Source organism: Tauraco erythrolophus, chromosome 2 (genome assembly GCF_009769465.1).
Source record: "Tauraco erythrolophus isolate bTauEry1 chromosome 2, bTauEry1.pri, whole genome shotgun sequence".
NCBI classification, from domain to species: Eukaryota; Metazoa; Chordata; class Aves; order Musophagiformes; family Musophagidae; genus Tauraco; species Tauraco erythrolophus.
Genome location: NC_141466.1, coordinates 30,277,270 through 30,301,435, shown reverse-complemented (window position 1 = coordinate 30,301,435; position 24,166 = coordinate 30,277,270). Strand labels below are relative to the sequence as shown.

Below are 24,166 nucleotides of genomic sequence, written 5' to 3'. Positions count from 1 at the left end.
GCGCAGAAGTTATTTTCAGAGTGTAATCTGATAACCAAAATCAGTCACCAAAGCTGTTATTCCATTAAGAGTTAAGAGACTTCCTGGTTATTTACTTAGTTATTTTTACTTGGGATGGTGCAGCCTGGCAGATCCTGTTTTTCCTAGCGTTGAGTTTTATCTGGTTTTGGAAAACTCTCTGAAAGATTTAAATATATTACTAGGCTCAAACAGGTCAGTCGCATGTGCAAAATCAATGGTGCTAGACATCATGGTTTGTCCCTATAGATGCACAAAGTAAGCCTGCACACAGTCAGGAATTGTTTTGAAACCGTGATCCTTTTACACCGAGTGGGAACACGCAGGAGGCAGGAACAAGTCAGAAGAAGAGGTAACAAACAGCAGAGTACTTCTGTAAGCCAGTGTCAAGGCGGTACTTTACCGCATTTTTCCCCTCTTCAATTTAACAGTGTTTTAAATGTTCTCTCACCAGCAGAATCACAGAATCACAGAATGTTAGGGATTGGAAGGGACCTCAAAAGATCATCTAGTCCAATCCCCCTGCCTGAGCAGGACCACCTAGATCAGATCACACAAGAAGGTGTCCAGGCGGGTTTTGAACATCTCCAGAGAAGGAGACTCCACAACCTCTCTGGGCAGGCTGTTCCAGTGTTCTGGTACCCTTACTGGGCAGAAGTTCTTCCTCATGTTTAAGCGGAACCTCCTATGTTCCAGCTTATATCTTTTCCCCTTGTCCTATCATTGGATGCCAAAGCAGCTTACAGATGTTTTTCCCCTATCTGCTCATAAAGCCGTGGAGCTCCTAAAATGAGTAATCACTCCTTAAAATTCAACTTGGGTGAGAAATATCAGATGTAGATATTTGCATTATCTGGACTTTTCAATAAGAGAGGAATGTGCAGGTTACTGATGGAGAAGACTGACCAAGACAGGCCTTTGTTTTCACTCTAAAACCACTTTTTAAATTAAGCAGATATCCTGCTGGCCCTAGTTTTACATTCTGCCACTTCAAGTAGCGCACATAGATTTGGGCAGAAGAGTGACTCGAAGTCCAAGTGACAGTCTGGCATCTCCCGCATCACATGGCATCACATCACATCCCACCACACTGTCACCGCAACAGACACCTCTGGGCATAAATGCACACTAGGGAAGGGAGAACCTGGACACACAGCTCCTTTCTTTGAGAGACTGATTTACCTGATTTATTTATTTATTTTTTAACAAAAAGTCCCACTGAAAAAGCTGCCACCTGTAATGTCACACCAAGGCCAGGCTCAGAGGCATCCCGGTATCTTTCCAGTGCATCCTCCCCAACCACCTCTTGAGGTATCAAGCTGAGAGCTTCAAGGAGATGCTTAAGTTCCTTCAGCGGTACTTCTACCAAAGATGCCACATTGGAAGTGCTCGTCCAATTTCCAATTTTGTGCTTTTGGGGAAAAAAAGAAAAAGCACAAGTGGCCTCCTCAGCCTCTCCCCTTGAAGCTCCAGCTTTTGGCCAGATGACGAATTTACACTCAAGCCCTGACTGCCTACGTGAGAGTATTTGCAAATTGAAGGAAGAAACCAGATGACTCCTCATCTCTCCAGCAAAATGAATACATCCAGGGGCAGCACTTCAAAGGGTCTCCTCCCTCCTTGCTTGAAAGGGAGGGAGAGACTAATATCCCTCAGAGCCTGTAGAGCATCACGATGCTCCTGGGCGGCAGGTGTGACCGCAGGAGGCGAGACAGGGAGGAAGGAGAGGTCATTCACGCTAGGCTTGCCTCGAGGACGGGAAGCAGTAATTGCAAACTGCATCCATCACCCTGTGAAAAGTGCGTCAGCACTGACGGCGGGACAAGCAACTCGGAATTGATTACCAAGCACAAAGATGGCATAAACAGCCAGGGGATCGATGCCTGCGTTATCAGTTGTGTCAGCGTTTGACCTCACGTGACTTATGGGTGGAGCGCAAAAGTTAAGGCACCCACGGACTTGGGGTTTTTCCAAATCAGATTCACTGTGGTAATGGCCTCAACTTCAAAGCGTTGTCAAAAATCCTGGCCCCCAAGCCTAGGGCCAATAATGTCAGATGAACCAAATGGGGCGACAAAACCAGAAGACACCTAAGAAATAAAAAACCAAATAAATTCAGAGTAATAAAAGTAAAAATAATCTCTGATCCAAATGCAGCGCTTATTTTAATCTGGGACTTCAAGTTTTATTTAATCTCAGAGTTATTGAAGACCAACTGAAATTGTTTTGACCTTTCAAAAGTGAGACTGGTTTCAAATCGGAATGAAGAATTTACTTTCGGAAATCCTGACAGTATCTCTGTCAATTTTCAGCATCCTTCCCATCCCTGAAAATTTTAAGGGGAAATTAGTTGTTGAATTTGTCACAACTTTCAGAAAATACACTGTTTATTGAGAAGGAATGTAGAAATCACCAGGCATAAGCCTCAATACTTTGCTCCTGACACATTTCAGTGCAGGAATCATAGAATGGTTAGGGTTGGAAGGGACCTCAAAGATCACCTAGTTCCAACCCCTCTGCCATGGGCAGGGAAACCCTCCACTACACCAGGTTGCCCAAAGCCTCATCCAACCTGGCCTTGAACATTTCCAGGGATGAGGCATCCACAGCTTCTCTGGGCAACCTGTTCCAGTGCCTCACCACCCTCACAGTGAAAAATTTCTTCCTTATATCTAATCTAAATCTCCCCTCTTTCAGTTTAAAGCCATTACTCCTTGTCCTATCACTACATGCCCTTGTAAAAAGTCCCTCTCCAGCTTTCCTGTAGGCCCCCTTTAAGTACTGGAAAGCTGCGATAAGATCACCCCGGAGCCTTCTCTTCTCCAGGCTGAACAGCCCCAACTCTCTCAGCCTGTCTTCATAGCAGAGGTGTTCCAGCCCTCGGATCATCTTCGTGGCCCTCCTCTGGACTCGCTCCAGCAGCTCCATGTCCTTCTTGTTAGAGACAGTTTAGGAAACAGGAGGCATCTTCATTGAACGTAGATGAACATGCTTGCAAAACCGGAAAGCTATAGGACTGGAAGGTCCAGTGCTTTTCCATAGCAGGTATGCAAGGCCTGGATCCCACCTACTCCAACCATCGGTCTCTGGCAGATGCCCCCTGGCACAGCCTGTTGGGCAGCTCTGAGTTTTACTGTCCGCAGTGGTCTCCTGAGCTTAAGGGGATGTTGGCCAGCACAGTCGCTCCTCTGGGCCACAGCCCGGCACAAGAAGTTTGGTAGCCAAGGGAGGCAGGTCTGCGCAGAGGCGAGGGGCTGCCGGTGGGGCAGCCGTGCCGGCACCAGGGCACACCTTCCTCTGCCACCCCACTGCGGCACAACACCTTCGGCAGAACAGCTCCGAGGCTGGAAGGGGGAACTTTTGACACCCCTGCAAGCAAACCTGCCGCGTCATACCTGTCAGAGCCCTCATTTTAAAACCTCCCTCAGTAACTCGTGTTACAGTCAAACACTAGTTTATTAAAGCATGAAGAGGTTTAATATTGCCTGTAATATTATGCATCAGACTGGAGGAATGACAGCTGAAGTGCCGCTGTTTGGAGAAAACACCTTAATGAACTTCAGCAGAAGGAGACAAATTTTTCCTAACTAATTACACAGTTTATGTTGCTCACGTTAGAGGCTGCCCAGGGCATAACTGGAGAACACAGACAATTCAAAATCATGGCCAAGAGAGGACCTGCAGGAAAGCATAGGTGAAAAAGCTTGGAGGTGAACTTTCAGGCTGATGAGGTCAGACTCCAGGTGGAGGTGTCAGAAGGAAAATTAGAGACGACGATGTTTCAAATAACCTTTTCTCTGAAGGAACAACTTAGCTACAACATGACTGAATCAACAAAGAACACATAAAAACCAGTGGCACTAATTAGCAGTTTAAACACTCAGGCATGAACTGGAAGATAAAGCAAAGGGAAATACGGCCGTGATATCTGGCAGTTTGCAATACGATTGTTTTTCCAATGCAACTTGCACCTTAATAAACCTGGAAGACAGTAATGAAGGATGACACAGGAGGGTGGCTCAGCAGAAATGCTGCCTTCTCTCCTTGGGTGCCTGTGCAAGCTGTGCTGAAGCCGGAGGGGAAGAAACAGGCAGAAATGATCAGATTTTAACCCAAGAACATGATCAGAATTAAAGTGCAACTGTAATTTAAAATTAAAATCAGTCTCATATTTTTGCAAAAGGAAAACTAAACTGACCCCCAGATTGAAAAAGAAAAAAAAAGAGAGAAAGTGTTGAGTGGTGAGGAGGGGGAAGGAAGGAGTGGGAAAGCTTTCACAGAATATAAATTATGAGAGAAGAGCCTGTGAAAGATCTGTTTAGGTGTGTATCATGAGCCAAAGTGGGGTGGAAAAGGGAAAACAAAAAACAGTGTAAGAACTTCTAGAAAGAAAATGAAACTGTGGAAGCCTTCAAGTTACGTTAGGAAATACCAAAATAGGCAGAAAATGAAGATGCGTGTAGAAATGTACTAATTCACAGAGTGCTTAGAGGAGTGGTTCAGAGTTTCCAAAGCTGCAATTAATACACAAGCAAACACAACAATACAGAAAAATTACAAAGACTCGTAAATTACACCAATACTCCCCTCTCTCAAGCAGGGCAGAATTTATTTACGTGAATAAACTATATAATACAGTGTATTAAATACACAGCGCATTAAATACACCGTAATTACTTCATAAAAACAAGGAATACTTCACAGTAAGGCATTTCACTACAAGCCCTACTATTATACTTCACATAGCATAGGAGAGGAAGAAACAGGCTCTGCTAGATACGATTTAGGAAAACACAAGGCTGCACTCTGAGAAAGAGAACTGAATCAGAAGACAAAGGAGCTGGAGAATAAGCAAGCTCAGGAGATGGGGCCAGGTAACAGCTGATGTAGCTCATGGATGCTGTGCCGTGGTTTCCATGGGGCTGACGATGCCAGTGCTTCCAGCACTGCCTGTGACCACACGCCAGCATGGTACAGCATATAAAATCACAGGCATCCTTACGCCGGGGTAGCAGAGAGTGCAGCCCAGCAAATACCGTAAGATTTCAAATCCAGAGATGCTTCTGCTGGAAGCAGAAGGAAGGAATCACGTCAAAGGCTTTACTATTGCACTTCATGAGGTAGCCAGGCAATTACAATTATTAACTGGTGGGCTGAAACCCTGTATAAATAACTCGGCTTCCTGCAGGCATCGTATTTTTAAAACCAAACCTGCCAAATGTCACATTTGTTCCAGTTTTCCTTCCCCTCCTCCCCTGCCTCGCCTTTTAATTTCCAGTATTTAGACACGCAAGTTTTCTGTGTTCACCTCGTTTTTGTTCTTGTACAGCTACTAACAGATCTGACGATTACAGTAGCTTTTGTTCTACTGCTTGGCATTCACATTTCATCAGTGATGTCCACTCAGCTCAGCAAAGCAGGTTTGCAAGGAGAACCAGTCACTGCTGAGCTGGAAAAGTTGGTCCCCTCCCTTAGCAGTTATCTCCTCCCGCAGTGGCCCAAAAGGTTAGCTAGGCTCCATAAATCCCACCAGAAAAAAATGGAGGCATTTGCCTTCTTGCTGAGATTTCATGTCTTCTGTGAGCAAATGTAAACGGCTCTTTTAATCCCTAAAGGAGAGCAGGCTCAGCAGGAGTGTCCTGCAGCAAAGTGGTTGAAGGCAGGGAAGGATGGGAAGGATGGGCAGTGGCACCCGAGTGCAGCCACAACCCAGTGCCTGTCTCCAGGCTGTCCCCAAGGAATTGACTTACCCCTTTCCGCTTCATACATGAGATTTTTAAGATCTGCCCAGAAAGCGAGGGGTAGAAAATGCCATCTGCCCTAGGAGCCCCGGAAATACTCTCCATGTAGACAAATGATGGCATTTCCGGCTTGACGTGTGAATTCCCTGTCCTGGGACGGTGGAAGTTGGGACTTTACAGCTATTTGTGTGTGTATGTCTACATATGCTCACGTGCACCCAAGCATGCTAGTGTGAGAAAGAGACTACAGAACGTGAACATGTGTGAAAGGGACTGAATTAGCCCCATCTGCTCAGAAAAGATCATTTTCTCCTTGAATTTCTATTACCGTCCTATCATTGCCACACTAGAGTGCTTCTAAAAGGCTACAGCTCTGGCAGCCAGCATCATTACAGCTGCTCAGATTATTAACAGTGAAAATAAACTCTCAGAGACACTACTAAGAAAATATTAACTACAACTATCACTGACTGATAAAATAATGAACAGTGAAGTGTTATTCTGCTGCCTCCGTCACCAGTGTGCATTTATGTGTGTCGTGAGTAATCAAAAACAGTTTATTTGCGTACTGAATCATCCTGGAATTGATTCTTGCTATTTTATTTTATTTATTTTCCTCAAGATCAAGCAGCACAGGCTGAAGCTCTGTGTTTGCAGAGTTCAGTGTATCCTGCCTCCTTTCCATACATAATCCCATTAATTCCAAGTGAACAGAAAGCCGTGCCTGTAGCCATGCACACGTCTGTTGGAGGAGGGAGACGGGGCAGTGTGCAAGCTACCAGCAGCAACTCTAAAACCTCCTGATAGACTTTGCTTCTCGAGTTTGTTGCTTCTTCTCCCTGGACAAGAAGCAAGGGCAATGCCATATTTGCTGCATGGATCCTCCTCGTCTTCGCCTCCTCCGCTTGCCTGCACCGCTTTGGCTTTGTAAGCTCGTTTTTCCTCACATTCCCCAGTGATACTCCCGAGTCCTGTCCTTTCTTGACAGCAGTAGGGAATTTGGGCTTGGTTTCTAATTAATAGAAGTCATTACTTCCCTGCAAGTACTGGGGAAAACCTTAATCACTTAGAAAGCAGGAAATAGGAGCAGGAGCCTCTCGCCCCATGTCCCCAGACAAGGCTCCAGCCCGTGCGCCTGAGCAGCACTGTCCTCGGCAGTCATCTTGTCTTCTTCACCATCTGTTCGTTAGTGGAGCTCACTAAAATGAGGAGAAATAAGCTGCTTGGCCCTGAAACCACACACTGCGGGGCAGACATAAAGTTCTAGCCCAGGGATCCCACTCCCAAGGCCCTGACGCGGGAGAGGCTGCCCTTTCTGAGCTGGGCCCTACGGATGAGTGACCACCCAGCCCCAGGACATCTGTGATGTCTTCCCAGGATAGTGCTAAATGACGCCTCCGCTTTGTTCAGCTCCCCGCCACCAGGCTACGCACCAGACCCGGTCACCGGTGAGGAGGGATGCAGGTCAAGGCCTGGGGCGGACTGCCAGTGGGATGGTGTTTGCCGGCCTCAACCCCCGGTGCCCGGGGCGGCCGGTGCTGCCCGAAAGCAGCAGACGCAAACGTGACGCTTTCTCCGTCCGGGCTTGGGGGGCAGCTGGGATCGGGGTGATGGCGGGGTGACATGGCTAGCACGGGCACATTAGTGAGCTGAATGTGCGGGCTGGGCTGTTCCTGCCTGAGGTGCAGGGCCGGCCCGGTGTGAGAGTGTCCGCCAGGCTCCCGCGGGAAGGGCTGCATCGCAGCGGGGCATGGAGGGAAGTGAGAAAGGTGACGGACAGGGGCAGGAGCAACCAAATGTAACTGGAAAGGAAGGCAAAACGCAATGCCAAGAGAGAGAAAAGAGAAGGGGGCGTTTTCTAAAATAGCTTCCCTCAATCTGGGCCAGAAAGATCCTGCGCTCTACTGTTAGCGTTTGTATCCCACCGCCCTTTTTCTGTGCTCTCTTCTGTCATTTCTCCAGCATCTCGTGCTCCCTGCCTGGTCTCTTTTCCTCACCTACATGCCTTTTGTTCCACCAGCCTGCCTTTCTGTGCTCACTGCCAGCTCTGTGCAGCCAGCCACGGCAGGACGTCCTTTCGATTCGCACACCCCGGCGCTCTCGTCGCCCGCATTGGTATGACGGTGACAAAGAAGGACAAAAAGAAGGATACAGATGCAGGAGGAAATGCCATCTTCAAGTGTCCCGCTCTGCCAGCTGTGAGGGAAGGACAGCTCGCATGAGGTGATCTTCTCTCTCCATACAAATCAGTGTTAGGATGGACCTCCGCTCATGGAAGGGGAAGAGTCAAGCCTCAGCCTTCCTTGCTATTTTCCCTCCAGCATCCTCCCTCTCCTCATTCTCAGCAGCTGGCCTCTTCTGGCCACTGAAGCAGGTTAGATGTGGCCTGCCCTGAATAAGTGACCTACATTAATTTTTCCTCTTTAATTAAAGAGTTCTCCTGTGAAACAAGTTATGACAACTTCTTTGTTAAGGGCAAGAAAACAATGCAGTGTTCCATACGTGTTTACAAAGACAAACATGCTCCGTCCAAATGAATTTTGTTCCCCAAAAGCCTCTATGGAAGGCAGAACACAGAGAACGGTAAAGGATTCGCTGAAGAAGAATTGAAGTTCATTTTAAATCAGCGCACCATGTACAAACGCTGTCTTACAAATAGGATTATTTAATTTAAACCTTAGATCTGTCAAGTTCCATTACTTCAAATGGAGCCTGTCGTTCCTGACTTCATTATAAATCAGGATTATATTACAACTTACGTTAGGTAAAGCCACTGCTTCGATAGGAGGCAGTGAAAAAAATTACACAGCAGTCAGTAAATAGAGCAAAGTCATTGCAGTGATCTTGAAAGGCAAAAAGTCATCTTGCTAAATGAGGGTCCGAGCTGTCCTGTACCAAGACTGTTCCTAATAAATAAAAGACCTCTGGGAAAAGTGCTGAGCATACGCTGGATCTATTTTCAGCTTGCATCAGCAGCTGCTGCCCCTGGGATCGCATCTTTGCTCATACCCTACACCATATGTAATCACTCCAGTGCTGCAACCAGTAAGATAATGAAAGAGCATGGCATAAATCTATACTTGAGTGGAATGCTAAATGAGAAAAATAATACAAAAAAGGGGGAAATAAACCACATTTTCAAGTCATTAGGAAGAAAGACTTTGACATATGAAGTGTTGCAACCATTAATAGCACTTATCATATAGAGTGGAGACAAAGAGACAAATTAATCAAACTGACAGAACTGGGGCATTTTATGCTAATGCAGGCTCCTGGGTTTTCGTTTGTATTCCTCTGTGTCTGGAAAACTGATACCATTACAGGGCAGGAAATTTCATGAATAACATGCAACAGATCATAAAAATTCACACACCAAGTGCAGAAACACTGCCAAAAGCACTGTAAAAACAAGGCTAGAGACCTCAACAGAGGAACTACCAACAGCTAATGAATGCAAATAAGTACAGGAATATTTCCCATCCATGCATAACAATGAGACATAGGCTGTGACTCCACAGTCTCCAATAGTGTAGGTAAAATAAAGCCTGGAGAGCGAACAAGCAGATAGCTGGAGAGAACTGCTGGCCAAACCAGGGTCTGAATTTGTTTGTGGTATTGCAGCCAGCAGTTTAAAGCCACTGGGGAACTGGCATAGCCAAGTGCCGCCTCTGTCTTAAACGTATTGCTATGTTAGATTTAATTTAACATTTCAGGTAGAAGAGAGAGGGGGAGGAGGATGAAAGAGGAAATAAAACAGAGCTACAAAACAGCACATCATCACACAAACCAAAAATCCCCTCGCCCCTGTGTAAATCCACAGCATGCAGTAAAAAACCTCGCAGATAAGGAATTTAAAACACCATTCGTTTGGGAAATCCAAAACGCACTTGCTGTCCAAAGCCACAGCCGTGTTGTAAGGGGCAGGAAATGGCAAGAACTTCAGGAATGCTGGGCAGGGCACGGTGCAATGCAGGATCTTGCCAAGGTTACTTCATTTGCCATAAAGGCTTCTCAAGGACCTTTAAAAAACCCTGGCGAAACAGAGCACTGGTGAAGTGCAGAGAGCTCATCAGCCATATAAACACCAAATGACAAATACGTTCGCTCGATGGGCAGCCGCTCGATGGGCAGCCACAGCATTCCTCATTGCTCTCTGTTTTTTAAAAAAGTGATGCTTCCCCCTTGTATGGCAGCTACCATACAACCCTAAGGTGAGTACTAACCCTGGGGGGTAAAAGGAGTAAAGCTGATACCTTTTGGAGCTGCGTCATTTCCAGCGCTGCTCTCACCTTCCCCAGAATAGAACGATATGCAGCTGATAGGATTGAGCAAGAGCATCTACGTGCCAGTACTACATGCAAAAAGAGGGTGAGGAAATGCCAGCCTGTCCAGGGGTGGCTGCTTTCCTGAAGAGCAAGTGGAGTTCAAGTCTCTCCTGCATTTGCTGCTGGAGGACCCAGTGTTCAGAGGTGGCAAGGCAGAAGAGATGGGCACGGGGAGCACACCTCACAGAACCCAGCTCTCCATTCGCTCTCCAGCAGACCGTTGTGGAGGTTTCACAGAGTTTTCGCCATGTGAACAGGGTTTATCTCCAAACCTCAAAATCTCCTTCTGTTCCTTCAATCCCTGCTAGAGTCTCAACAGGGTGCTTGGCACTTGGTACCAAAAAATGGCAAGCACACGCAAAAGCAAGCTGGTCCAAAAGCTTTGCAAAAAGACAATGGCGTAACCTTAAGTGGAGAAATTGGAAACAGGCATTCATTAACTCCTGTAAATATACATCCATCTGACAGACAGACAAGGGTTGCAAGCTGCAAACGACTATCTCCCTTCCCTTAAATAAAAAAAAACCCCAAGATAGTACAGATAATCAGTTACAAAAAGATCTCATGAAAACCTAGGTTTGAAGAAATTTTAATATCAAGAGGGAAATAATTTTGTCAAATAGTTATAATGATGTTGATTTCTTCCACTCTTTACAATAGCAAGGACACCTTTGAAGTCTCTCAAGAACACATGACATCTGACTGTTTCTTTTCCTCTACTGCAATCAGAGCACTTTGGGAAAAGAAAAGTGGAGTTAAAACATCCATTCCTGAAAGGGAATATTTACAAAGGTCTTTACTACCACCTTACCATTCAACCAAGAGGTAGAAAGCACAATGACAAGAAATGACCATGAATTCTCACACTCTTTTAGCTATGAAATTCATCTTCAGAAAACCAGTTTCAGAACTGGACTGTAACCTCACTGAATAATTCAGAGTAAAACTGTATCTGAGAACTAGGTTGAGAGTCCAAGTGCTGATGATGCAAACAGCCTGGGCCACCGAGGTTGGGACTGACTGGAAACCCTTCCAGCTTGCTGTGAAGAGCAGCTCATGGTATGCAGCGCCTGTCTGCTCTACAGAGCTGCTTGGAAGAGGTCCAGTACAGCAGCCCTGACAATGGCTCCTGCTAAAGTCACCTTGGCTGTGCACCACCAGCTGAAGACAGAGGCCAGAACACGATCAAATGCTTGTCTTTAACAATTTACCTGCCTAAGCCCTCTCAACTGAGGTTTCCAATTGGAAAGTGCACGCGTAATAGTGAAATAAATCCGGTAAGAATAGGATTAGGCTCATCTTTAAAAAGGAAGCAAAGCTAAAGCAAGCCTGAGGTAGCTCCTACTGGGTGTTCTTCTCAGTCCTCCAACTGCAAGATATGTTGAAGACATGGAAAGAAGAAAAGGAGTTACTGATTTAAAGGTTTTTGCCACTACTGAAAGCAACTCCTTCTGCTTTCTGAATGCTATGACGACTTCGTAAATGTGAACAAGTTTCCTTGTAGAATGCCCCAATGTCATGGACACCTCTTAATTCTTCACTTCCTTGGACAATGGTACAGGTGTTATTTGTTTTCAATGGCTACTGCTTATATAAACTGGGCAAAAATGACAAGGATAGATGGCTCTTACAAAAGACAGGCAACTCTCTACCTTTTGTGCCTTGCATTGGACAAATTAATTCAGACGTTTAAAACATAGCCTTGGTTTGATGTGTCCAGTCTCCTGAAAACTAACAAGTTCAAGGAACAGACAGAAACGGCTCAATTTGGCTTTATGTACAGACAAAACGCCATATGCAGGAAGCCATCCATGGGGGAACATGAAAATCTGCAATCAGACAAAAAAAAAGTTTAAAAATAGTTAAATTCAACAGGCAGACAGAATGGCTGGAGACCCATCCACCTCAAGTCCAGCTTTCCCTTCCGGAAGCAGGAATGAGCACTAGTCCTCTGTGGAGAGCAGAAGGAAATTTGTCAGGATTCATCTTTCCCCAGCTTTTTCCTGTCCTGAAAGGTTACAGGCTCCAACCTGTCCTTTTAAAGAAACAGGAAATAACTTGAGCTTATTCTGTTTTCACTTGACCAAGAATCCCCTGACAGGGAAATTCTCTCTGAAGGCTGCCTGTGTATCTGGGGAGGAGGGGGGCTAGGCATGTTGTACTACTGCTGTGTGGTCAGAGACGGGAAGATATTTTGCTTTCAGAGTTGTTCAAGACTTGTTTCTTACCAGCTGCAGGCCCTTGAAACAGAGGACCACAGGTATGATTTTCAAAGGCAAGCAAAAACCCAGCACATTTCCCACAAGTAAAAGCTTTAGACAGCCAAAAATGCAGCCTCCTAGTTGACAGTCTTGATGAAAATCCCAGACCACTTCATCAAAAGCATTTTTTCCTCAAACTGACAACTGTACTGGTAATGTTTACATGGATAATTTTTTCCTTAAATTTACTCTTTTTACCTTGAAACACTACCACAGACTGCATCCCCATCCATTCTGAGAACATAAAGCAAGAGGTATATGCACAGACTAGGGAATTTGGTCCTATCATAATTCAAAGCAAGCAAATTTCAAGTAGAGGATTACCAAGTGTTTGATGCACAATACACTGGATGTCCACACCTCTCTAAACTATTAACACTGTTCAGGTCCCTTTCTGAGTCAATTCATTTATTTGGATGGTCTCCTTTCTATTTTACTACCTCCGTAAATCCACCTCACTCCTGGCTTCAGGAAGTACATCCGACATCGCGGGAGCAGAACGAAGCACTGCGACTACAACACTGCTACTGAATCCATCCTGGGTCACACCTGCCAAATATCTCCTTGCAGTCCTTACAGTTAAGTCTGTACACTTCCAATTCTCTGAAGTGTTGTTCTGAAATGATGAGCAGCTGTTGCAGAGAATGATGTGGACGAGGTGCAATATATACTCAACTAAATATGGTTGCTTCACATCAAAACAAAGATGTCTGGTTTCTGAAGACCTGAAAACCCACAGCTCCCATCTGCCAAGACTGATTAGCTCTCTGTGGAAGAGACCAAGTCTTGCTAGGTACCTACTCGCCTGTTGTTTGAGATAAATGAGATGCCCAAAAGCTACAATAGTACAGGAAAAAGTTTTTACATCTTGCTCTAAGTATCAACATTATTCTTTTTTAAAGAATTTCTTTTTGAACATGAGTCTGCAACAGCTTTGTCACTTAAGCAAAAATTCCTTATTAAGCATTGCTAAAATGCCCCAGTCTCCTGGTGAGGGACTGGAAGTCTGCAGCAATTCACAGATTCTTTCTGCTCTGCTCCATGCCTCCAAGTCTACTTTCCTCTTGGATGCGGTAGTCTCAGCAGCTGTTATCGATGGCAGTGCACAGGATCTCAGCGGTGACGCAGGAAGAACAGGTAGAGGACACAGAGTAGAGTCCATTGGTCAGCCAGGACCAATCAGTCAGATAAGGCGGTGAGCAGCTCCATCCTACCCCAGTCATCTTGAGAAACGCTGCAACTAGTCTGAAAATCCCCTCAATGCCTCCTGCATGCTTAAGAGATACAGAAGGAAGAAAACAAGGCTGAAACTCTGGCTGAGGAGTAATTGGAAGCTCTGGCTTCAGATACATGGGCTGCTATGGGACCAGCAGCTGTGGGTCAGTCTGTTCACCTCCGTGTGAGGTAACGTGAACCAGAGCATTTAGAGAGAGGTAAACAGAGCTGAGCAGTTCACACAAGCTGATTTAATCATCACTGAGCTGATGCACAGACCTGCGCTGTAATTCCCATTTGATCCATCAGCTTCCACCCCAGCATTCGCAGAGAGGTGATGACAGTATTTTATTTGCTCACAAGAGACCTCAAAAATCTACTGCTGAAGGTTTTATGTTACCATTATTTAATTTCAGAGCTGATACCTCTCAATTCCAGCTGTTTGGTGACACCTTGTTTATGTATCGGTTTTACTGAAGTGCTAGTACCATGATTCTCTGCCGTTCTCAGCCCAGCTACGGCTATTTGAACTGCAGATTCCCAGCTAGCAGCAGTCCCTGGGTCATGGAACGAAATTCCCGGTGCCATTTAGATTATGAATTAACCTTCTCTCCTCCACAAAGTTTTCTAAAGCCTCTGTCATTGACTCTTAAGGGACTCAAAAGATCCATTGCACAGACTTTAAGCGAAACAAATAAATCCCAAAATACAGAACAAAAATTAAAAAAGAAAATATTTCAACTACTTCTGTGTGTGGGAAACAGACACACTTAACTGCGCACTCTGATGCCATCCATTCTTATAAGGTCAGATTAAACAAAGTGAAGGACAGAAAGGTTTTTTAGCAAACATGACCTATGTTATCTCAGGATCTTAAATTCCACTCAACTACATTTCTACTGAGCACCAAACTTCTTCAACGGGTGTCTAAAGCTCGTCCCTCTCCAAGGCTGTTTGCCTTACAGTTACGAAACAATGTGCAGTCACACACATCACTGAGCAGTTTGTTTCTAAAAACACATGCCAAATTTTTCAGTTGATTTTAATCTGGCTTCAAAACAACTGCCAGTGGCTCTCATGGTATCTTTCCCCAGCAAATTAAAACACGCTTGCTAGAGATATGCCTGATACTTTCTTTTCATTTAAGTCTTTGAACAACCACACAAGCCTCCTCCCAAGCTCTTTCAGAGAAATTAACTTTCATTTTTAAAACAAACCAAGCCTGGGCTAGATGCATCTGTAGTTTGACCAAATACAGCTGCTCCTATTTATTTATTTTATTAAAGTCACTAAAGTGCCCAAGGACACAGCTTTTAGTAGTGTTAGACTGCACTGGGACTCGGAGGTGTTTGCCGGCAGTCTCCCATCAAAGTGGGACAGATGAAAATTCAGCACTGCACAAAAGTCCTGGAATAAACCAGCCATTTCTCTCTTCAGAGCTTGTATCGAACACATAACAGAAAGTGTGTCTGCTTGTTCCTCTAAAAAACCCAACAGCCTGCCCATAAAATTCACAAAGAGCATCTCATTCTCAAATACTAGTACGATTCAGTCGCCTTCTGCTTCACCTAAACCCCCTATTTCACTTCCAAATTGAACCATACTTCCTAGCCTTAATGTTTGTTGACTGCTGCAATGCATCATTTGAATACATGTCATATTCCACCCCATAACATGCTCAATTTCACTGGTAGCTGAGAAAAACAGTCGGTCTGACATTATTCACTGTGGAATCCTTGTCAGAAAGCGTTGTAGGGAGATAAAACCTTATCTACTTTGGGTCTTGGGAACACTGACGAAACAAAGCTTGGTACTGGGATCAGAAAGTACCTTACAGGTTGTGGTCTCTGATGTGGTGATGCTGAGGGGTGTCTTATCTGAGCCTCATCTGTCTGTTTATTCAAACAGAAAACGCTCAGCCTGTATTTCTGGACTCTTAAAAGAGCAGATACTTAAGTTTGTCAGCATTAAAGAAATTCAAAGCTTTTTTAGAGGGAGCAAAAGCAAAGGTAAGAGAATCAAAGGTGGAGGGGGAGGAGAGGAGGAGACTTTTCAGTCTGCAAGGCCAGAGCGCTCGCAGTGTTGAGGCACAGTCATTTTCATTCATGCCCACGTATGTATTTGAATGCAGCACAAAACCACCCCCAATTAAAAAAACAAAACAAAACAAAACAAAAACCACCTCCTATTACACATCCTCATTGCTTCTGCTCATGCCCTTAGCGTAGTCTACTTCTAGGACCTACTCTTCAGGACATCTTTTACATTTTAGATGATGTTTGTCGTGTTCGAGCGAGGAATTTTCCACGCTGCAAACTGCCTTTCCAGTAGCGAGCGCGATCACAGTCCATCGGCCCCATTTAGCACCAGCGGCAGGCAGGGCTCTAACAAAGGCAATGAAATTGAGTTCACTTATCACAGTGGTGAATTCCGTTCTGTGCATTCATCTCCATATCCCCTCTGACAGAACATTCAGATATGCTTACTCAAATAAATAACTAAATAGTACAACTACTGCCAAAGGGAGGGTAAAGGAGTTACTGTAAGATTTTCTCCCCTTAACATGCATATATGCACGGCTTTTGTTTTGCTTTTTTAAGCCTACCTCTCCCCACAACACAACGGAGATGTATTTCATTTTTATCCACTGGAAAAGATCAGAGAAGAATTACCAATAGTGAGACAGCCCTCATCAGAAAATAATGGAAGTTACACCACACGGAATGAAAAATACGTGGCTAGTTTCCTCATCATCCTTGAGGCATGAAAAATCAGGCAGCGCCGGAAGCTTTTGCAGTGAGACATGGATGGAATTTCGTATCAAATCTTGATGGTCTCATTTCTGTTTTATTGCACATCTGCTAGAAACAAAACACGTTGTTTGTGCTGGTACTGTGCTACTTATGCAACGCACCTAAAACAACGTGGTGCATTTCTGTCTCACGGTTTCTCCTGAATTTGTATTGTGTCACGTAAGACCTCAAAAAGTACCCAAATGCTCAGTTTTATTCTCACTACAGATCTGCAGCCTCCAGTCTGTGCAGTCAGTGTCAGCACTTGAACCAGCATGAAAAAAAACGCATTCCCTAGGAGGAATATAGGAAACCAAAGACCCAACTTCCATCCATCCAGACTCACTGAAGTGGCATTGCTGAGGTAAGCTTGAAGCGTTAATGAGTTTGAAGCCTGACTTTATCTGAAGCCTGATGGATATAACCTCTTGCCACTCCAAAAAGCTCTGTGGATGGAAGGGGTGGTGGCTTTCGGGAAGGCTTTCGGGTCACTGCTGCCTCCTGAGTCAAAGCAGAATTAATTCTGGCCAGTGCTGTGAGGAACATCAATAGCTGATACAGTCACGTAAAAAGAAAATCACAGTAATGCTTCCCGTTCCCTAAGAACTAACCTTAGCTACTCCTAAGACATCTCTGGGACGCCAAAGAAAAAGGATCTTTCGTTGTTCCCTACTGTGTAATAACATTGCTCCAGCTGGGAAACAAACTTCCAGGCAGACATTTTCTTCTTGCCCTCTTGCTCCTCTTTCCCACATTTATCACCTCTTCCACTCCAAGCGCCTGTGCAAAGCTCAGTGCCTGCATTCCTTAAAGATATTATATTCACACATATACACGCTACTTTGAAAGGAAGGAGACAAAGTCAGAGAATATTGTTCATTTCTAGAGAGATAAAAAGGAATAGTAATCGTCTTTAGCCAGCGGGGTATGTAATAGTTGACCTCCTGCATCCTGCCTTTGATTTTCTCTTCATCACAATCATCTCTCGCTGGCTAATTCCCAGCATTTTTCCCTCAGGCTGGTGGGTTGGCATGGATGGTTAGCAGCTGCCAGTATTTCTCTTCCCTGTCAGCTACGAGCTATACTAACATTAGATGCCTGGCTCAGTCCCACCCAGGGTGCTGCATGCCTTCGCTTTCCAACATACTCAGCTTTCGCCAGCCTTGAATCTGAATCGAAGTCCTGTCCTGCCTTTCTCCTTGCAAAGATTAACCAGGTTAGGGAGTTAACCCACGTCAACTGAAGAAGCAGATGACAGATTTCACAGGGCTAGACCGCGTGGGGAAACAGGAGGTTTCGCAGCAGCCGTCGGGGAGCAGTAAAGCAGTAAGAACGCAGAGAAATTCAGCCCGTGGTGTGCGCTAACACATACTTTCAACATCATTCTCTTAATAGCAAAGAAAAGAGCTGTGCAGATAAACAAACAAAAAAGCTACCCAAGCACATCCCACCCCCTCTTCCTAAGAGAGACGCTGCTTCCCTTTGCCCCTCGGAAGATGTGTAAGCCATAGATAACTCCATTTAACTCTTTTGGAAGGCAACATCTCCAGCAGATAGTTCACTGCACTAAAATAAGTCACCAGTGGCCACTCTTTGAAACCGATTCAAGAAATTTGAAAGTTACAGGTAAAACTAACCAGTCTACTTGAGAAGCAAGTTGGTTTTCTAACAGAAAGCATAGCACTAGACCAGCACTACAGAAAGCTAGGTCTACTGCTTCTGATGACCCGCCTTTAACTTCACCAGAGAGAAAGGCATTTGGTGCTCTCATGGCTGGAATAACGAGGGGAAGCTGTTTTCAGATGTACGCCCCAAAGTAAAAAAATCCCCAGCAAGGTCAGGAATCTCATTTGTAAGCTGTAGGACTCTCATACAATGGAGGGGTTTTATTTGTTGTTGCTCTTTCTGTCTTTTCCCCAATTAACTTCAGCCTCAGCCTTCAGAAAACCAGGTGAATAAGGTGTTTGCACAGACGATGCTCCTCTGCCCAGCACCCAGCTTCCAGCTTGTCCATACAGACAGCGCTGTGCACTTCTATTAGCAAAGCCAGGCAGGTAATAATAGCGAATAAAAAGCCTATTCGACGAAGCACTGGCTCCTTTTCAAGTAAAGTAGAGTACCACTACAGCATGAATGACTCAATCATCTACTCGAGAGCTATTACTTGCAGCGATGAAGCAATGTTAATTGGATAATGGCCTGCTGCCAGCTAATATTGGCATGACCTACAATACCCCTGGCTGACAGCCGTGTCTCTCTCTCTATCACACCTTTTTTTGTAATCTGGATGGGAAGTGGAAACCATTAAAAAAGCCTCATAAGTGCCATTTAACTTCTTATCATGAATTAAAAGCTTAATTAAGTGCCTTGTTAAAGGAAGGAAGACCAGTTTTCGTGATTAAATAAAACAAAACAACAGTTAGGGGTATGGAGTGAATGACTAACTTTACAGCTTAAAACTCAGCTCTTGGAAAATATTAATTTTAAGCTGCATTTAACAGCAGCTGCTAGAGAAAACCTGCACAATTGCTGAAAAATACCCTGGGTGAAAAGCAGGCGAAGTTCTAGTTGTCTACCAAAAACTGCAACTGAAGAGAAAGGCACAGAAGTTAAAAGCTAAGGGAGTTCCTTTTTATTAGCTGGAGGCAGCTGACACACTCCATTCCTCTAACTGAGCTCCAAGGGCTGATCAAGGCCACATCTGAGCCCTTGTTCTTACGTGGCTGTTTTTCCAAGCGCTTATCTACACACTAAAACACGTTGCTTTAACAAAAGGTGTAGTACGAAATCAAATTACCGAGGCTAGCACAAAAGGGTTTATGGAAACACTTCAATCAGTGCAGAATTAGCTCCACACTGACTTAGTTTAAGATGATTAGGGAAAGGTTTTCAACTGAAGTCACGCTTGAACTGACCTGAAATGCCTAACACAAGACTTTGCAGTGGTTTAAAACCCCGTAAGTTCAACTAGTCCCAATTCTGTGTGTGCACAACGTCTCCCTACTGAAATGACTGGCGTATCATAAAGACTGCTCTCACTTGTAATAGGATAGAAACAAGAAATAATGTAAAAAGCATCTGTTCGTTGTTTAGCTAGACAACAGTTAACAATGTCTGGACGCCAGATTAACAAACAGACCCCAATATGCTATGAAGGAAAAAAAAAGTCTGCAATTCAGACTTTAGAGGCAGATTTACTGCTTTGAATAATCAAAAATAGGTTCTTTTGTTTTGATGTTAAGTTCCCTCACATCAACATTACATGAGTGTAAAAGCTTTATATATAAAGCTTTATCCAGCTCCAACATAAAACCTTTAAGAAATAATAATAATAATGCTCTTTCTCCACAATTGCATACTTTAGCAGTTTTCAAACCATAGCAGAATTTAAAACATAATGCTTGCATGGCTGATTTAAAAAACATCTTTGTCAGTTTAGGAGCAGTTGTCACCTTCGGAAAAGTTTTGAACCATGAAGACTGTATTTAAAAATGATTTTCAGTCTCTGTTTTTCTGTAACAACTATATGACAACATAAATTGCCTGTAAGCCTGAAAAAAGTATTGGCTCAGGACCTTGACTTCCAACTTTTGTCTGAATTTTTTCCACTGGAGGTATAACCCCCTGCATGACAGATTATGTCAGTTTTCACAGATACCTTTAGAAATAACTCATGGGCTGAGAGCTCTGCAGACCATGGACTAAAACCAACAGCCTTGGGAAGAGCCATTAGCTCGTGAACTGGAAAAGACTCTGCTAACTTCTCTTAACGCCATATAACTAAGACGGTTTTTCCCCTGCTCTATGAGCTCTTAAAAACCAGGAGTGTTTCAGTTCCTTTCATGAGGAGCTCCGACACTGTCCTTTGTCAGAGGCACTTTCCACACCTAAGCACAGGCACCTCACCAAAGAGCAAGACCAGAAGCAAAGACATGCACTTTAACCAAGGAATAACCAAGAAATAACACTGGAGCTGTAACAGCAGCCAGTGTAACCCTAAGTCACTAAAACTTTTTGATCTTTCATCAAGATATATTCTAAAATGTAAAAACCCAATACTTCATTTATCCAAAGGGGATTCACTTAAATAGAAATAATTTATGGTGGGATCGGAGGAGTTTTTTTTAACGTAGTATCTCATATAAAACACAAACTTTCGTGTTTTAAATCTTTAGCATCATATGAACAAAGGACTGGATCACCAAGTGCAGACACATTATGATCCCTCCACTACCACTGGTCTGCGGCTCAGCATCTCACCGCTTCTGTGATTAAAAATCTGTTAAATTTCCAATCTACTTTTACCAAAAGCCAGTTGAAAACAATCAATGCTCGTGTCAACACTGTCTTTTAGTATTAGAGAAACTCCTCCTCTCAGCCGTTTCATCTTCTCTGCCTACATGGAGCTGTAGCATGTCACAGTTGTCACGCCAGCAGGATGAACCTGCCATGGTCTTCTCCTCTCCTTCAGGCCAGGCTCCTTCTTCTGAACATCTCAGTCACTCTTGTATATGCTTATTTAAATTTCAATTATTTTTCTTTATCTAACTGGACCTGAATCATACATGGAGGTCACACCAAGGCTTTGTAGAAGAGTGCTGATATTCTCCTGTCTCTTCTTACCTGTGCACCCCTGGGCATGTTTTGCCACCTCTCTGCTTCCACCCTTGCTTTGCAGTGTGAAAGCTACATGACACTGACTGAGACTCGATTATTCCACTGGAAATTATTAGTGGACACTGCAGAATCACAGTGTGCATCCTAGCGCGTCCTCTGCGCTATCTCTAAACTCCTATGCAAAATGTCTGGGTTGAAATGTCTTCATGAGTAATATTCACTGTCAAGACTCATGAAGTCACACCCGGTGACCTACTTCTAATGCTCTCCAACTTGTGCCGTGACAACAGCATGACACCACTGAAGTCTCTGGAGAGCTAAACCAGAGGGGGAAAAACAGTGTGTGACACTTTGGGAACCTGTCATCATTTAAAAACACACCGTGCTTCTTCATGGGGGTTAAGCAAATGATGGTGAAAAACCTTCTGTATGCCAGAGTAACTTCCCACCGAGCGACTGCCGTCCTGTGGCCTGTGTGCATCACCACCCTTCTCGCGCCACCTGTCCTAGCCCGAGATGCCAGGCAGGCAGTGCCGAGGTGGCGTGTGGTGGCAGCCCTGGCCAGCAGACATATCTCCCCTTTGTGGGCAGCAAAGCCACCAGCGTGCCCTATGGTAGCTGTGCTGTCACGGCCATACGGCTGTGAGGAAATTACAGTGGGGGTGGAAGTCAGCCAGTGAGATTTTGTGGTAAAATAAAGTAAACTTTCCAGTGAGGTATGTATTTTCTACGTCCCTTGGCTTCCTGCTGTGGGAGCCATGCCGCATGAGAAAAACCCTGCTCTTTGACAGACGGTGTTCACGGTTTCTTGGTGGAAAACACATGGTCTGAAGCAATTAAATCCCAAACTTGTCGTGAGGGGAGGCGAGAGAAAGCAAGGCTGAATGAGGTGCAGAAGAGGGGAAAGAGGAGGATAAGGATATGAGCTGCCGGAGAGGGGTGGACAGCAATGAGACTCCCAACAACGTGACAGCTCAAACAATTTTTTCAACAATAGCCTGCAGTCCAGCAGTCAAATGGCCCCTTTCAAGTTTCCTGTCTGGAAGAGCAGAAGAATATCAGGGTCCTGATAACACCCTGAACAAAGCTATGATAATGAAGCGTTTGGGTACAACTCCCTCAGCAGCAGTGAGAAAGGTGATCTGAAGCATCTTAAAGCTTTGCTGCCGCAACCCTTAGGAATTACTGCTGGCAAGTAAGACTGGCATGAACATGTCCATCCTTCAGCAATCTGTAACCCACCCAAACACAAAATCCACATCCAGAGCTGTGCCAGGGCAGGCACCGACACTGGCACCATGCTCCCCTTGGCTGCCTTAGCAGACCGTGGAGGTATTCCTCACCACACGGGATGGAGGGGGCTCGTGTTTACGGCGGGGGAACGGCGACATACTATACCTCTTCCGGCAGGCTGACCACCAGGTCATTTTCCGTCTGCCCTACCAAGGCCTGCAAGAAGTACTCGCTGCAGGCAGCCAGCACAGCCCGGTGGGCGCGGAACTCCTTCCCCTCCACGATCAGCGTCACGTCACAGAGAATGTCCTGCTTCCGCTGGTCATTTAAGCAGAGGAGAATATTGGTACAGTGCACCGTTGACTCATACACATACATGGGGGAGTCAGTCTTCTCATCCACAGACATGCCGTTCACACCCTGCAGCGGAGAAGGGAGGAAGAAAACACAAACAAGGTGGTGAGGAGCAACTCAGTTGACGGGTGAACGCGGTGCGGCGGGATGCGGTCCAATTTCTGGATACCCTGGACCACGGCCAAGCAGCCCACGAATTCTTAAATCCGAGCAAGTTGCTTGGGGATGGTATGGGGAAGGGTGTTCGCTGCCATCGGCTTTCACTTTGCCGTGCTTCAATTACCTAACACCGCCTTGACTTCCCCCCTCAAAACCAAAGCAGAATTTAGATGGACTGCAAAGTGCTTTCCTTCAACCACCTACTTCGCAACTACGATTTTCGATTCAGTAGAGGCAATAAGATGGGGACATGGGAAATTTTAGAAGATTTTAGCAAAAAAAGCAAGAGTGACTGTCGGGTCTTCTAATAGTGAAAAAAAAAGGCTTTTTACTTGCTTCTGTTATTTTCAGATCAAGGGGAAAAAACCCTCAAAACCCCAGCCTGTTATCCAGTTTACAGGCAGTGATGTGTGTTTACACTGAAGGCCTCAGCTCAAGTGAAAGGCATGGTGGAACTGTACCCAATGAAGACAAGCCACTAACTACAGCGACCTCATCTCTCAATCAGAATTAGAGCCATTTTAAGTCTTAAGGGAAGAAAGAAAGATGTTTAGTGGCTTAAAAGAAATCAATTTCCAGGTATGGCAAAAGCAACACACCTTCACCAGCAGTTTAATGTCATTTACAGAAAAGAGCAGTTTCTGAGTTCCAGACTCATAGACCCAAGAAAATCCCTCAACTCATGTGGAGGTACAGCCCCTGCTGGCTGGGCAGCACGTGGTGCTGGGGCCACCCTTGCCTGCAGGGAAGTCTCCCCCTCCTGTCAGCAGAGCAGAGATTCATAGATTCATAGATTCATAGATTCATAGATTCATAGATTTCTAGGTTGGAAAAGACCTTAGAGATCATCGAGTCCAACCATCCCTAATCCCCATTAAACCATATCCTCAAGTAGATCATCCACCCTATTCTTAAACACATCCAGGGATGGGGACTCAACCACCTCCCTGGGCAGCCTATTCCAGTGGCTGACAACCCTTTCAGAGAAGAAATACTTCCTAACATCCAACCTGAATCTCCCCTGACTAAGCTTATGCCCATTTCCTCTTGTTCTATCACCCATCACTAATGTAAAGAGTCCTTCCCCTACCTCCCCACCATCTTTTCTCAAGTATTTATAGGCCGTAATCAGGTCTCCCCTCAGCCTCCTCTTCTCCAGGCTAAACAGCCCAACAGAGGTTGGAGGATGTAAGACACGTTAAAACTGTCTCAGCTAGAAAGTTCCCTGCCTGCTGTTCTGCATTGCCTCTGAACTGGCGTATCTTGGTATGATACTGTTGCACTGCAAATATCTGACCACTGCAGAAAGTAGAAGGAAAATTCCTTCTCCACTACTTTTTAATGTGGTTCTTTGCAGCATTTTCCTTTGCTAGTACAATATATAGGTATGCATGTAGACACACCGTGACTTCAAACTATTTCTCCTGCTATGTGTTCAAACCAGGGCATCA

The 24,166-nt window shown here is 44.9% G+C and overlaps 1 protein-coding gene across 1 annotated transcript in view; it reads right to left on the bottom strand.

The window, feature by feature from the left end:
• BACH2 (BACH transcriptional regulator 2) overlaps nt 1–22,610 on the bottom strand; it is a 45,162-nt gene extending 22,552 nt beyond the window's left edge. Inside the window, exon 1 of the mRNA XM_009979044.2 lies at nt 22,368–22,610. Within this exon, the coding sequence (XP_009977346.1) occupies nt 22,368–22,610 (243 nt within the window). The remainder of the gene's footprint in view (nt 1–22,367) is intronic.
• Nucleotides 22,611–24,166: the final 1,556 nt, after the last annotated feature.